At 46.9% G+C, this 15,582-nt stretch overlaps 1 protein-coding gene across 1 annotated transcript in view; it reads left to right on the top strand.

Annotated features, from left to right (window-relative positions):
- Nucleotides 1–15,582, top strand: part of CSMD2 (CUB and Sushi multiple domains 2) — a 654,766-nt gene that overhangs the window by 561,524 nt on the left and 77,660 nt on the right. Inside the window, exons 42-44 of the mRNA XM_030943020.1 lie at nt 5,380–5,568; nt 8,594–8,771; nt 10,093–10,238. Coding sequence (XP_030798880.1) covers nt 5,380–5,568; nt 8,594–8,771; nt 10,093–10,238 — 513 coding nt within the window. The remainder of the gene's footprint in view (nt 1–5,379; nt 5,569–8,593; nt 8,772–10,092; nt 10,239–15,582) is intronic.

Raw genomic sequence — 15,582 nt, 5'->3', positions numbered from 1 at the left:
GCAGCTTAAGTTCTCCCACAGCCTTTTCAAGAGTGGCAGGCCCAACAGCACCCTCTGAGGCTCCCAATCTGTACAGTTATCCCTGGGCAAGTGTCCCATCTGTGCCTTCTCAGGTATCCCCAAGTGTCCAGCCGGTCACTTCCCTTCGGGCTTGATAAACTGAATTACTTGCCCAGGGTCCTTCCCTGCACATCAAGCCCAATTACTCTCAGCAAAGCTCTTCCTATGACAGGATGGAGGATTCTAGTAATGGTCCCAAGGGCACCTCTAAGCCTTGCACAAGGAGCAGGTTTTCCTGTGAGGCCCAGCCACACACCACAGCTCTACCTCCCTGAGGTGGGATCCCATGACAGCCCCCACTCCTTCCGGGACATTCCCTGGAAAGAGCCCCATCTACACTCAGATTCCCCTGTGTTGTGGACCATCCATCACCTGTGGATGTGGAGATTGTGCCCAACCTGTGCAACTGTACATGGTGGTCCTGACTAAGCCCAACATCTCACTTGGATGCTTCCCTTATTGTGACTAACTGAAGCATTTGTTCTAACCCCTTTCTCAGATTCTTCCACTGAATTTTTAAAAATATTTTTAGATTTTTTTTCCAATACTAATTCATGTTTGTAAAAAAAAGAAAATCTAAACACTGTAGATAATTTTGTGAGCACATTGTGTTAGCTCAGGCTGCTGTAACAAAATACCATAAGCCAAATGGCTTATAAACAACAGAAATTTATTTATCACAGTTCTGAGGGCTGGGATGTCCAAGATCACAGTGCCAGCAGATTCTATGTCTGGTGAAGACCCACTTTCTAGTTCATAGACAGTATCTTCTCACTGAATCCTCACATGGTGGAAGGGGCAAAAGAACTCCCTCAGGCCTCTTTTATAAGGGAACTAATCCCATTTTTGAGGGTAGGCCACCAAAGGCCCTGCCTCCAAATACCCTCACATGGGGGATTAGGTTTCAACATAGGAATTTGAGGGGACAGAAATATTCAGGCCCTAACACCCATCACAGAAAGTCAAAATCCTCCCATAATCCCACCCCATCACTACCCTATGCAGAGATATACACTTTCAACAATTTATATTCCCCCCTTTTTGCAGTATATATATTGCTGTAGCTATATTTTTAGCCAAAATTGGATCGTACTATAGTTTTGTAATTTTGTTTTTTAAAGTTAATTTTTAATTAAACAAACAATTTACAAACATATCTATCTTGTTTTAAAAAAGAAAAATACAAGAAAGAAATTAAAACCTTACAAGTTAGGCCAAAGCTCTTTGTCTACAGCCTCCAAACCCAGGATTATTCTCCAGAAACAGCTACTATTGTTTAGGTGTGACCTTTCCAGGCCTGGATATGTGTATGCTACATGTACCTGTGAAAACTATGTAACATTTTATAAAATTTTTTGAGCATGTTTTCTATATAAAGAGTACCATCCTATGTGCAGCTTTCTGAGACTTGACTTCTTTATTCTGGAAATAATGTGGTGTAGATGGAGCTCCTCCCTTGCCAGAGAAGAATACTGAGGGGGGACTGGGCTTGTCATTTAGGGAAAGCCTTAAAGGGCATCCCACGAGGTGGGTGCAACTGAATCAGTTCTACAGGAGACTTCAGGGTTCCAGGGTCCGTCTCAGGGTAAACTTTGGTGAGTGTGGCTGGGCTTGTCACCTAGAGGGAGCCTCAGGAGAAGCTGGGCCTTACACCCAGACAGAGCCACTTCACTGGTGTTAGCACAGCTGCCACACCCAGGGAAGGTGTGTGCAGGCTCATCATAGAGGCCAGCCTTGCCCAAGGATGTCTGTGCCTATTATCTGGGAGGTGTGTACCTGTCAAACAGGTCATGATGCTACTGATGGCTGTGATGTCACAGGAGGGACTTGGTCCCAAATATGTCCTCTCAGAGTCAGATGCAATGCCTTCCCCCAAGGCATTCCCTGTGTCTTAGTTTGTTAGGGCTGCTATAAGAAAGTACCACAAACTGGGTGGCTTAAACAACAGAAACTTAGGGTCCAATGGCTCTGGGCCTGGATGTTCAAGATCAAGGTGTCAGCAGAGTTGGTTCCTTCTGAGGCCCGTGAGGGAGACTCTGTCCAGGCCCCTCCCTTGGCTTCTGGTAGTTCATGGCAGTCTTGGCATTCTCAGCTCTTAGAAGTATCACCTCGACCTCTGGCTTCATCTTCACTTGGTGCTCTTCATGTGCCTCTGTCTCCAAATTCCCACTGTCTATAAAGATACCAGTCATATTGGATCAGAGCCCACCCTAGTGACCTCATTTTAATATCCATAAGTTTGGTAAAGATCCTATCTATTTCCCATAAGGTCATATTCACAAGGAGTGAAGTCTTGAGCATATGAGTTTCGGGAGACACATTTCAGCCCCTTGCACCCCTGCCAGGCCCAAGTGCTCTCTCCCTGAGACCTTCCCTCTCTGATAAATATAAGGAATGGTGGTGCCACCATTGTGCCAGGGACAGCTGCCTTGGGCCCACCCGTGCACTGTGCCTTAACCCTAGACAACAGGCACAGTCGTGCCACTGAATCCTTGTGATGGGACCGGCCACTCGCTGTGCTCCCTGTGTGATGAGCCCACTTGTCCTTGTAAACATTGTCCCTGTGTGGCCGCTTCAGATTCTCCATTGACTCCCCCAACAGAAGAGGCCTAACTACCCCCACAGAGCCCTGGCCTTGGGCTCACTCGCCCCTGCTTCCCTAGCCCCCACCTTGGGAAATGCTCCCACTATGGCCACCCTGCACAAGGGGCCCTGCTGTCCCCCTGAGGTTTCCTGGACGACAAGCCAACATTCGGGGCTAGTGTCCCTCCCTGGGATGGGCCTGTCTCTCCTGCTGAGGTTTGCAGCCTCCAGAGGCCCAGTCCTCCTCTGAAGACTTTGCCTGTGTAGGGAGGCCAGGGAGCAGCGAGTTGCCTTCAGACACCCAGCTCCTTCACCAGGAGTTGGCCCAACATGTGAGAGGCACAGCAATGTCCAACGGGGCTTCCACCCTGTAATGGGCCCCCTCCTCCCACAAGTGTGTGACCTTCAGGACTCGCCTGGATGTTCGCCTTCAGTCCCAGGCCCAGCTACTCCCTCAGCATTCACCTGTCTGCCACAGTCCCAAGGACTCCTGTGGAGCCACACATGGCACCGGGGCACCTGCCCCCCTTAGACTTGGGCTACACCCCCATTAAGGCTTCTCATTTGGGGCGATCCCAACCTCTCGGGCTAGGTTGTCTCTAGGGCCAGAGGCCTAAGTACTCCCACAGAGACCTCATCGTTTGTGATAGGCCCAAATAATTCTCCCTGACCATAAGCCCACACTCTCCGTTTACACCTTCCTCTGCCATATGGAGCTGCACTTTGTAAGCAAGCTCTGACCACTCTCCCCAGGTTTTTTCTCTGGGGAAAGACCCAGCTTCATGAACGAGTCATTTATCCCCACTGAGGCTGTTTCTGACAGACAAACCCAGCTCTCTATGGCCCCTCGACTTTCCTTAGAAGTCCAACCCTTTACTCTTTCTCAAAATTCCTCCAATTGACACTCTGTACTTCCCATGCTAGGGTCTTCTTTTCTCTTCTTCGAGTAAAGATTCCCATCAAGTTCTTAGTGGCAGCATAAAGAACTCCTAACCAGGCCTCCCGGTCCTATATGCTGAATGTGTTCCATGACAATTTCTCAGGAGGGTTCTGTTTATAAAGAACTTAGTGAAATAGCTAAGACGTACAACTGTCTCCAAATACTAGGCATCATCATTATTAATGTCTTAAAATAATGGCATTTTGGTTGAAATGGTGTCTCCCTGACTGTGGCACTGTTTGGAAGTGTGTTCCCACTGTCACCACTTGTGTCCCTTTAGAACAAACGCACCTGCTCCCCTGAGGAGTCCTTCTTTGGGGAAGTTCATGCTTCCTCCTCTTAGGGTTTATTTCTGCCTTATATGGCCAACCTCTCCCTTTGACGCTTCTTCCAGGGGAACAGGCTCTGAGGTTTCTCTCAGTGTCAAGGTACTCTCACTGAAGTTTCTGTCTTTTTGAAGAGCCTAGATCCTTCCACTGGAGATGATTCCTGTAGGAGAGGCCCAGCTGCTCTCATCAAGGCTGCTCCTGGCTTCTCACACACAGCCACTCCCTTCATTCTGTCCCCATCTCTAGGTCCACATGGTTACCCTGAGCCTTTCTGCAAAGACCCAACCCATCCCATTGGGTTGCCTCCCTGGGCAAAAGGCCCCCTGCTTTCTCTAAGACTTTCATTGCCAAATGGTCCAAACCCCCGTGTCGTAGGGCCAGGCCTGTCCTGGGGCTGAGCAGCCACCCCACCCAGTTTTTGGAACATCCAATTACCTCGATGATTTCCCAGGGAAACCTGCCCAATTCCTCCCCCTGAGACTTCCCTGTGAGGTACTGAATGGAAACACAGCCACCATTATCACGTGAGTGCTCAGGAAATGTTAAGCTTCGAGATCCGCGTTATTGACGTTGTTATTACGTATGAGAAACATATCTATTTCCAAGGAGCATCCAGCCGGTCCCAACTACTTCCACTGAGGATTCTCACTGTAGGAACATTCTTTCCCCTCCCACTGCCAATTTCCTGAGTGGAGTGGGCCCAGTTACTCCCACAAAGGCTGTTCTGTGTCCTGTGGACCCAATTCATCAAAGGCCTTGCTCAGGAATCCCTCACTGGCCTCTCCCCGATGGACTGACCTCAGCTGCTTCCACGGAGGCATCTCCTGTAGAGTCAGGCCACCCACTCTCATGGAAGCAGCTTCCCTGCTCTTTGAAGGGACGTGCTTTATGACAGTCACACGTCCCGTAGCCCAGCTACTCCCTCTGAAAATCTTCTCTCCTTGCCACAGATTTGACTTACTCCCACCAGATTTCTCCTTCCTGAGAGGTTTTGATCTCTCGGAGTTGGAAAGAACCAACTCAACTCCTCCTGTCGCCGCTTCCTATGTCTGGGAACTTGATCCTGGTTGTGAAGGTTCAATGAGATAAGCAACATGAAAGGAGTTAGGCCAGTGCCTGGCTCCCGCTAGCACTCAGTGAATACGGGTTCAGTTGAGCAATGTCTTCCTTGAGCCTTCTTTTCCTATGGAATTACTAATAATAGATACTATTTACTGAGCTTTCACCATGTGCCAGTACTGTGGAAAGAGCTATGTATGTGTTACCCTACGTAGTCCTCAGAATAATCATTCTATACACGGGAAAACTGAAGCATACAGAAGTTAAATTACTTACCCAAAGCCAACGACTCGTACATGACAAAGGTCCATCTGAGTCCAAGTCTTGAGCCTTCACCACTATGCTTTCTGCCATTCCTATTTTCTGGTCAGAGAGAATAAAGTGACCTTTTCTCCCAATCTTTTCCAGCCTATGAACTTCAAGAGTGCCCAGACCCAGAGCCCTTTGCCAATGGCATTGTGAGGGGAGCTGGCTACAACGTGGGACAATCAGTGACCTTTGAGTGCCTCCCAGGGTATCAATTGACTGGCCATCCTGTCCTCACGTGTCAACATGGCACCAACCGGAACTGGGACCACCCCCTGCCCAAGTGTGAAGGTATGTCCCTCCCTCATCCCCAGCAGTTCTTCCTGGGGTGCTCATAGAGACTTGTCCAGAGCGATCCCCTGTTCCACCTGCCTGCTCCGTGGGATCTCCAGGGCTGGAGGTCCAAGCAAACCATGGTCCATCCTGTTTTCACATGGTGTGATGGTCCAGCCTCTCCACGGAGAGGGTCCTGGTAACAGGGCTCCGGGCCAACACTAGGGAGGACCTGGAGGAGATGTAGGCCACAGCCAAGAGGAAGACATACCCAGCCCTTGGGAAGATCCACCCTGACAGGCTGGAGGACCCCCATTGAAAGGGAAGGTTCCACGTGAGGGAGTGGGAGCCCAATGTATGCTGAGGGCTAGAGAGGTAGAGTTAATCCAGGCACCTGCCCAAAGGGAGAAGAGAATGAAGCCTCTTTCTAAGAACTCTCTTGCTCGCCTCTTCATCTTCCCCCTCCCTGCTCCGTTATACTCTCCTTCTACACGGGACTGGAGAGACCTAAGTTGATCTATCAGGGAGCTGGAGGTGGCACTTCCTTGGGTCTTCTTCCTTCCCCAGAACTGGGATGGAAGGTGACCAAGAGCTTGTGCTGCCTCCACCCTCAATCTGCACACTTCAGTTCCATTTGCCTTCCCTGTTCATTCTGGCAGCCCAGCATTTTCCTGGAGGAGAGGCAGGAATTTGTCTTGAAAGAGGAAGCCTTAGCAAGAGCAATAACCCAGGAAAGAGTGCCCCAGGTCTGGGATCAGATTACCCCAGGCTCCAACTCGTACCCCTTTGCCTCTCTGAGCTTCAGGTTCTTCCTCAGTAAAATGGAACTTCTCATCTATATTTCACAAGAGCTGAAGGATTTCACAGGTGGCTTACTCTCAGACTCAAACTCTCCGTTTAATTCTCAATGGAAAGAGGGACCTTGTTTGTGAAACTGAGCCATTCTGGTGTTGGAATGTAAAACCATGATTTCTAAAACTATTATAGCCTCAGTTCATTTTTCAGCTCTTCAGAGCTCTGCTGTACGTAACCAGTGGGTCATTCCGCAACTGTTGACCCATCACGTGCTGTGCAACATGCCTCATCGTGGGCTTTCTTCCCTTCTCATGCCTTGTTTGTCTTTTTATGGCATCATGGGAGAGAGAAAAGAGCAGCACTTTCTCAGTCTGCTGGCTTGGGCCAGAAGCTCCTCTTCTTCCTCAGAAATCTTCTTCCCTTGGCTTCTCTGACACCATACTCTCTTGCTTTCTCCCATGTCCCTTATGGCAAATTTTAAGCCGCTTGATATAGCACACATGACCCTTAGGTTAGGGCCTAGTCCCTGCTGACCTCCCATATTCTCTACTCTTATAGATTTTATGTTCCAGCTAAGCTGAAATACTTTGTTTTCCAATGTGCCATGTTTTCTTGCCTCTGGGTCTTAGCATATGTTTTTCCTTTCCCATACAGCATTCCTCTCTCTTACCTTGCCTACTTAGCCCTAGTCATCCCTTAAGTCTGAGTATAAATGTGAATTATACCAAGAATCCAAGGCCAGGTGCGGTGGCTTACGCCTGTAATCCCAGCACTTTGGGAGGCTGAGGCAGGCAGATCACGAGATCAGGAGATCGAGACCATCCTGGCTAACATGGTGAAACCCCATCTCTGCTAAAAATACAAAAAATTAGCCAGGTGTGGTGGCGGGCGCCTGTAGTCCCAGCTACTTGGAAGGCTGAGACAGGAGAACTGCGTGTACCTGGGAGGCGGAGCTTGCAGTGAGCCGAGATCGCGCCACTGCACCCCAGCCTGGGCAACAGAGCGAGACTCCATCTCAAAAAAAAAAAAAAACAAATTCCTTTCTTACAAAACCAGATGCAGGGCTCCCCTAAACACCCCTGTGGCATTCACGATGATGACATGGTCCAGCCTGTGCTACAGATGCTGGTGTGTTTGGCTGTGTCCCAGTAGTGTGCGTGCCTGGGACAGAACTAGAGTACCTTGCTCCCCACTGTCTCCCAGGCGGTGCCTGGCACCCAGGAGATATTCAGCTTATGTAACAGGGATGGCGTGTACCTGTGCACCACTTTCGGGAGGTACGTTCACAGGACCCCTGGCCTCTGCTTGGAGTCTATTGGGATTCTCTCTCAGTCTGGTCTGCCCCATCCAGATGTCTGCTCGATGCCCCATGTCAGCTACAATACTCATTATTCTGGACCATGGTGTTTGGGGATTTTTGTCCACCATCCCTGTCTGTTTTCCTCCCCGGTGACTGACTCTGAATACCATGAAGGTGTCAAAGTCTCTTCATCCCCCTGCCTGAGGCCTAAATCAGTGAGACTAAAATTGGGTGTTGTTTTTGGGGAACAGGAAGATAAGGAGAGAGGATCTTATCTACATAGCAAATGCCTCCTCTTCCGGGGCCTGGGCTGAACATTTTGCCTGCATTGTTTCACCTCATCACCACCACAATCCTATGGGGGAGGTATTCTTAGTCCCATTTTACAGGCGAGGAAATGGAGACTCAGAAAGGCTGAATTACTTATCTAAGAGTATCTGCTCAATAAATGGTTTAGCTATGATTTGAACCCAACCTTAACCTCACCCCAGGAACCCTCAACTCAAAGTCTAGACCACTAGTACCATTCTAGAAAGAGCAGATCAAAGAAAGAAAGATTTTCCCAATTTCTTAGCTCTTCCCAGCAAAAGCACTGCAGCTCTGACCCTAACATCTGCTTCCTCCCATTCCTGCGAAGGGAAAGGGGACAGCTTCAGTGCATCCTTTCTTCTTGGCAGTTCTCTTCATAAGAAAGAGAAAGAGGGAGGCTGAGGCAGACACACAGAGGGGCCTGCAGTGACAGTTGAGAGCTAGCCAGGGTGTTCTGTGTGGGGACTGGTGGGTAGAAACAGGTGTGGCCATCGTCATTTTGGCCTCCCCTCCCTCATCCCACCTGACCTCCCTGACAGGATGATTAGTTCTAGGAGCTGGGAGTTCCTCATGAAGCCATCTGAATTCTTAGGTGGGTACCGAGGCCCTGCACTTATGTTTGTGTTCCCTTCTTGGCAGTCCCTTGTGGCGGGAACATCACTTCTTCCAACGGCACTGTGTACTCCCCGGGGTTCCCTAGCCCGTACTCCAGCTCCCAGGACTGTGTCTGGCTGATCACCGTGCCCATTGGCCATGGCGTCCGCCTCAACCTCAGCCTGCTGCAGACAGAACCCTCTGGAGATTTCATCACCATCTGGTAGGCCAGGTGCCATGTCAACAGCCAATTAGATAAGAGTATTAGTGGGGTTCTATACTGGGTTACCAGTCAGTTACCTATTGGTTTAGAAAAACCAAGAGCTGAGTGGTTTTAAAGGCTGTCAGCCTCCTGGGTTTCAAATAAACATAGTGGAATGGGGCTCAGCTGCAATGGGCCATTATGGCTCCTTGAAGGGAGAGGAATGGGAGGGCAGTGGCTCCCAGCCTGCAGCTCTGCCAGGGCCAGGGAAAGTACCAACAGGTGTGTTAATGGGAGTAGGCGTGAGTACACAGACTTTTCTTAGTATTTCCAGAGTTCAAACCAACATTCTACATGTACCTGGGCTAAGCCACCCAGACTAATTGAAGAGATTTGAAGTGAAATTTTGTGATGTCCCATTGGTCATCTGGTGCTGAGCCAGCACTTTTCAGCAGAACTTTCTGCAGTGATGGACATGTTCTCTGTGTATGATGGCCAATATGGTAGCCACTGGCTACAGAGCATTTGGATATGACTGAGGATCTGATTTTTAAATGTTATTTAATCTTGATAATTTAAATGTAAATAGCCATGTGTGGCTGGCAGTGGCTGAATTGGACAGCTCAGCTCTGAGTTATGTAGTTATATATAACCAGAGTTAATTTTAAATTGGGAATACAAATTAGCATTTGATATGTGCAGTTTCCTGGACAGTTTCTTCCCAAACCACTGGATCTTCAGAAGAGCACATAATTTTAAAATTCCTTCGTTTGGTGGCTACTGCCATTCTGGGAATCATCAGGGGTTAGGGGAATTCTCTTCCAAAATTCCCAGGGCTTGGATAACTATAACCAGACTGCCCCGGGTTAAGTTCCAGCATGATTTCCAAGCAATGGCTAGGAACAGATAGGAGGGGTTAGATAAGGTTTCAGGGAAGAAATCCTTTGCCCCAGAAGGCATTGTGGGTATACTCTTTGCTTGGAAGACAAGGAAATGGAGCCGGTGTGCATAGCAGCAGGTTCCTACACCAACTCCTCAGCCCTGTCCTAGTGCTGCCCTAGACTGAGAGGACCTGTGGTAAGACCCACACCCTTGCTCCATGGAGCCTGAATTTCCCCAGGAGCCCATTGAGCTGGTGAAGAATCAGGTGAATGAGGAATCAGGTGAATGAGGAACCACCGAATGGTTGGGAGAGGTGTCTAGGGCGTGATGTGGCGGAGTTTGGTACAAAAAGAATCATAGCTTCCTACTCCAGGTCTGTCCTAAGGCCACCGATGGCAACAAGTGGAGCAGGCAGCTGTGGTGACTAGTGACATGCCAGGACCTTGTTTCCTACGTACAGGGATGGGCCACAGCAAACAGCACCACGGCTCGGCGTCTTCACCCGGAGCATGGCCAAGAAAACAGTGCACAGCTCATCCAACCAGGTCCTGCTCAAGTTCCACCGCGATGCAGCCACAGGGGGAATCTTCGCCATAGCTTTCTCCGGTCAGTATGGAAACCTGGCCTGGTGGGAAGGGCCGGGCTTTCAAGTCAAGGCTGAGCTTGACTCCCAGCTCCACCATTTGCAGATCAAGTGACCTTGAGTGAGTTGAATAACCTCATGGAGCCTCCGTGTCTTCAGAGTTATGAGAATTAAATGTATTAGCCTATGTGAGAGCTCTCAGCGCAGGGTTCTGTAAATGCAACTTTTCCTCCTATTCCATGCTGCCAGGGCAGAGAGGCACAGAAGCCCAATCCTTGGTGCCAAGTCCACTCATTCACATCAACTCACTGGCTGAGTCGTCCCTTAGCACTTTCTAGCACATTCTCCCTCTCCAAAGGAATCTAGAGCCTCTGCTGACCTCTCAAGGAGCACTGTGTTTTTGTGCACAAATGAAGGCATTGTGATTTCGAGTAGGAAGAGTATGAACAATTCAGGGTAGGTGTGTCTTTATTGGCAGCCTGTTTTCTTCTACGAGTCCCAAGTTAGGGATCTGGATATTTCCTCATTTTTATTACAGTGGAATTGCCTAGAGAAACTTACAGAATGTTCTCTGTGGACTTGTGCCCTTCTATGGAATGATGCACATATTTGCAATTTATAGATCCCTGCAGATATTTTAACCAGAAATCAGGAAAGCTGGATTTTATTCCCAGCTCCACCTGGGGCCAGCTGTGTGAAACCTTGCACAGGTCCCTTCCCCACTTGAGACCTCAGTTTCTTCACCTGTAGAATTACAGTTTTGGAGTTTGTGACCTGTAATAATTCTGTGAGGTAGTAAGGCAAATATCCTAACCCCCATTTTACAAATGAAGACATGGGGCAAAGGAAGGCTCAAGTACTTGCCCACAACCATGTAGATAGAACTGAAAACAGAACCCAGCCCCTGCAGTATCTGCTGCAGTATCTGCTACAGTATCTGCTCTGGTGTGACTATACAGTGTTACTACATCATGCATGCACTCGCAGAAACACACTAAGACTGTTTCACAGAAACTGACAGAGAGAAACAAGGATGTAAAGAGCCTAAGCAGCTGTGACTGCCATTCCCAGGAGCTATCATCCAGGGTGAGTGCAATGTGGGAATGAGACTCTGTCCTCTCCATCTGCTCAGTTCCCATGCTCCTCTTGTTGGGCACACCTGTCGCTCCACTAATGAGATCCAGGCTTTAAGGCTCTGTCATTTTGACTTGTGACTTTCCTATAGAGTGATAGAGTATGGACTTCAGAGTCACAGACAGGTTCAAACCTTGGCTCTGACACATACAAGCTATGTAATCTTGTCTGTTGTTTCACCTTTCTGAGCCTCAATGTTATTATGCACAAAATAGGAATAATATAAGTACTTAACCTCCTAGAGTTAAATGAAACAATGCTTGGAAATCCTTAGCTCTAGGCACAGAGTACAAAAGATGATCAGTAAATTATAGTTCTAATAGTCATCATTGTCATGATTATTTGTATTATATTTAGATATTGACAGTCTTGGTGTGAAGTTACCTTGATGCTAGGCCAGGTCTCTTGTTCCTATTCCTGAGCCCTCACCTGTGCCAGAACCAGGTAAAGGAGGCTCAGCACAGCCCCAGGCCATCCTTATTTCCAAGTTCTTCTCAGTAAGGTCTTTCAGTGAGAGTGCTTGCCTAAGGGCACAGTGCTCCTTCCGTCTCTCAGATGAGACATAAGGCCCTTGCTATGGTGTAAATGCTTAGGTCCCCCCAGAATTCATATGCTGAAATCCTAACCCCCAAGGTGATGGTATTAGGAGGTGGGGCCTTTGGTCAGACAACAGAGCCCTCATGAATGGGATTAGTGCCTTTATAAAAGAGACCTACAGAACCATTGCTCTGAAGCCTTCTCAGTGGAAAGAGCTAAGAAACACAGGAAACACAGAGGCCCAGGCGGGTGGATAACCTGAGGTGAGGAGTTCAAGACCAGCCTGACCAATGTGGAGAAACCCCATCTCTACTAAAAATATAAAATTAGACAGCTGTGGTGGCACATGCCTGTAATCCTAGCTACTCAAGAGGCTGAGGCAGAAGAATCACTTGAACCCAGGAGGCGGAGGCTGCAGTGAGCCAAGATCATGCCATTGCACTCCAGCCTGGGCAACAAGAGCAAAACTCTGTCTCAAAAAAATAAAATGAAAATAAAGGAAAGAAAAGAAACGAAACACAGGAAACTCATTTGCCCCTTTCACCACATGAGGACACAGCATAAAGACAGCTGTCCATGAACCAGTAAGCAGGCCCTTCCCAGACATCAAAATTGCCAGTCCCTTCAACTTGGACTTCCCAGCCTCTAGAACTGTGATGACTAAATTTCTGTTGTTTAGAAGTCACCCAGTCTATGGTAATTTGTTATAGCAGCCTGAATGGATTAAGACAGCCATTCATTCCCAGCTTAGACCATAGCCCAAGGCTTCACTGACCACAGGAGCAGGCAAGGGTCTGGGGCAAGAAAGGAGGAACTGCTGTGCCCAGATCAGCAGGTTCAAGTGGGAGAGGCACTGGACTAGGGGATTAGTGAGCAAAAGAGGCACATTCCATGCCTCATAGAACTTTTGGTAAGTTGTGGAATATATCCTACATATAAAAAGTATATGTAACACGTATGTGCAGTTTAAAGAGTAATAAAATGAACACCATCATTGAGCCTAAAACAAAGAACACCTAAGCCTTTGAAGCTCTGTTCCTTCCTCAACACATTCCCCTACCCCACCCTGAGAGTTAACCATGATCCTGTACTTTTGGTTAATCATTCATTGCTTTTCTTTTTATTTTACTCCATATGTGTGTCTCCAAAAATATGTTGTTTAATTTTGCATGTTATTTCTGTTATGTAAAGACAATCATTCTATAAATGTTCTTCTGCAACCTGCTTTTCTCACTCAAAATTTAGTTTTTGAAATTCATGTTGGTGCATGTGACTGTACTTAACTCATTTTTCAATGCTGTAGGATTTCATTGCATGAAAATGTAACAATGTATTTAGTCTACTGTTAACACTTAAGTTGTTTCATTTCAAGCAATATGAACATTGTTGCTTATTCCTTATTGTGAACACATACAAGGGTTTCTCTTCAGTACATGTCTGTGTGGAGTTGTGAGATTGTAAATATCCTCATATTTAGTTTCACTAGGTAATGCCCAATTTATCTTAGAAGCAGTTATAGCCATTTACACTCTTCCCAGCAACTGAAATAGAGTTCCTATTGCTCTACATCCTTGAAAACACTGGGTTTTAGCAGACTTTACATTTCTACCAGTCTGGTAGATGCATGAAATGTCATTTCACTTGTATGCTTGTGATGAGGCAGAGCATGCTTTCCTGTGTTACTGAGTGTTCATGCTTCCTGCTCTGTGAAATGTCTGCTCCCCAGACAGCTTTCCTGCTCCAAGGAGAGAGAGATAATGAGTAATTAAGAGGACAAAATGTTTGCGAATCATAACCAATGCTACGAAAGACATAAAAAGATAAGATAGTGAACAAAAACTTGGAGAATTCCATGCAAAGTAATTGTGGAAAACCTAAGAGTGGATATTCAAGATAAGAACTAAAGAAAAAAAGGAGCTAGACTTGCAAAAAGTGGACACTGAAAGTGGGGTTGGGGAAATAATTTTTGCCTTTCTCCAGGCAAACAGCCCTAAGGAACTTTCTTTTCATATGAGGATCAATAAGAAAAAGGAAAAATACCTTAAGGAGACCTGTGAAAGATTTTATAACATTAAAAATTAGAACATGAAATTTGAATTACAGAGAAAAATGCCCTTCAAAAAAACATGGTTTAGGAACTAGAAGTAATAGAAATAAATTTTGGGAAACATCTTCTTCTAGTATAAATCTGGATAACATGGACTCCAAATAACAGGTGAAATGTTCAGACAGCACACAAATGAAAAGAAAGGTCTGGCCAAGAGATAAATAAAAGGAAAGCTAAATCTCTTCCCTTCCCCCCTTGAACAATTCAGTCCTAAAGCTGTGAGATGGGACAAAGCAAAGACATCTAATATGGTTTGGTTGTGTCCCCACCCAAATCTCATCTTGAATTGTAGTTCCCATAATCCCCATATGTCATGGGAGGGACCAGATGGAGATAATTGAATCATGGGGGCCAGTTTCCCCCATCCTGTTCTCATGATAGTGAGTTAGTTCTCATGAGATCTGGTGGTTTTATAAGGGGCTTCCCCGCCTTCGCTAGGCTCTCATTCTTCTCCTTCCTGCTGTGAAGGAAGAAAGACATGTTTGCTTCCCCTTCTCCCATGATTGTAAATTTTCTAAGGCCTCCCCAGCCATGCTGAACTGTGAGTCAATTAAACCTCTTTCCTTTATGAATTACCCAATCTCAAGTATGTCTTTATTAGCAGTGTAAGAACAGACTAATACAGCATCCATACTTGTCAGGCAAGAGGGAGTGTGAACCATTGTAGCTGAGGCCAGGGTGTCGGGGGGAGCCACACTGATGGGCTGCCTGGCACGGGCAGCTGGAGTTTAGGTATCTGTACAGGGATGGAGCTGGCACAAGGTGTCAGAGCTCTGCGCAGGATGAGCAGACATCTATGTAGGGTATTGGACCCCAAGCAGAGGAAGTCGGGCATCCACACAGAGAAGGATCAGCCCAGCAAAGGAAGTCAGAGCCCAAGTAGAGTGAGGAGGGAGGGGTCAACAGAAATGAGACCTTGGTTCCAGATGGGTTATTGATCAAATAAGTTAATACCTTAAGGACAATAGAAGGCAGGTGTCTCACTGTCAGAGAAGAGGGTTAGAACTATATAGAGAGCAAAAATTGTAATATACCCAATGGCGTTAAATTTGAATTGGACGTATTAGTGTGAGCTTATGGTTTTCAATGTGTAGAGAAATGGAAGAAAATATGAGTGTGTGGGTGGGGCATGTATGAGTACATGTGTGTATGCACATACATTTCTTAGCTTTTTCTACTGAGAAGGCTTCAGAGCGATGATTCTTCAATAGTAATGAGCACATCTAGCTCATTAGTTCCTGAATCTAGGCATTGGTTCCTAAACAACATTTTCTGCTAAAATGGACCAGGATTTCTTGAAGAAATGGCTGATCTCAAGCCTGGGGCAGAGAAAGTAGAAGACAAGCCAGGAATATCTTATGGCAGAAAGTAAGGAAATGCCCAAGGCATGATGGAGACATGTCAAAGGGACATAGAAGCTGGCTTGGAGGGGTTCTCACTGACCATATTGGGAATAATTTGAGAATCAAAGTCTTTTAAAATAGCAAGAAATGGTGGTAACCTATTGAATCAAGCAAAATACTATGTATATCCACACAGACATTAATTACAACTTTTTTTTTTTTTTTTTTTTTTGAGATGGAGTCTCA

The sequence above is a fragment of the Rhinopithecus roxellana genome, chromosome 12 (assembly GCF_007565055.1).
Source record: "Rhinopithecus roxellana isolate Shanxi Qingling chromosome 12, ASM756505v1, whole genome shotgun sequence".
NCBI classification, from domain to species: Eukaryota; Metazoa; Chordata; class Mammalia; order Primates; family Cercopithecidae; genus Rhinopithecus; species Rhinopithecus roxellana.
Note: the sequence above shows the minus strand (reverse complement) of the source record. Positions and strands in the feature narration are given on the sequence as shown.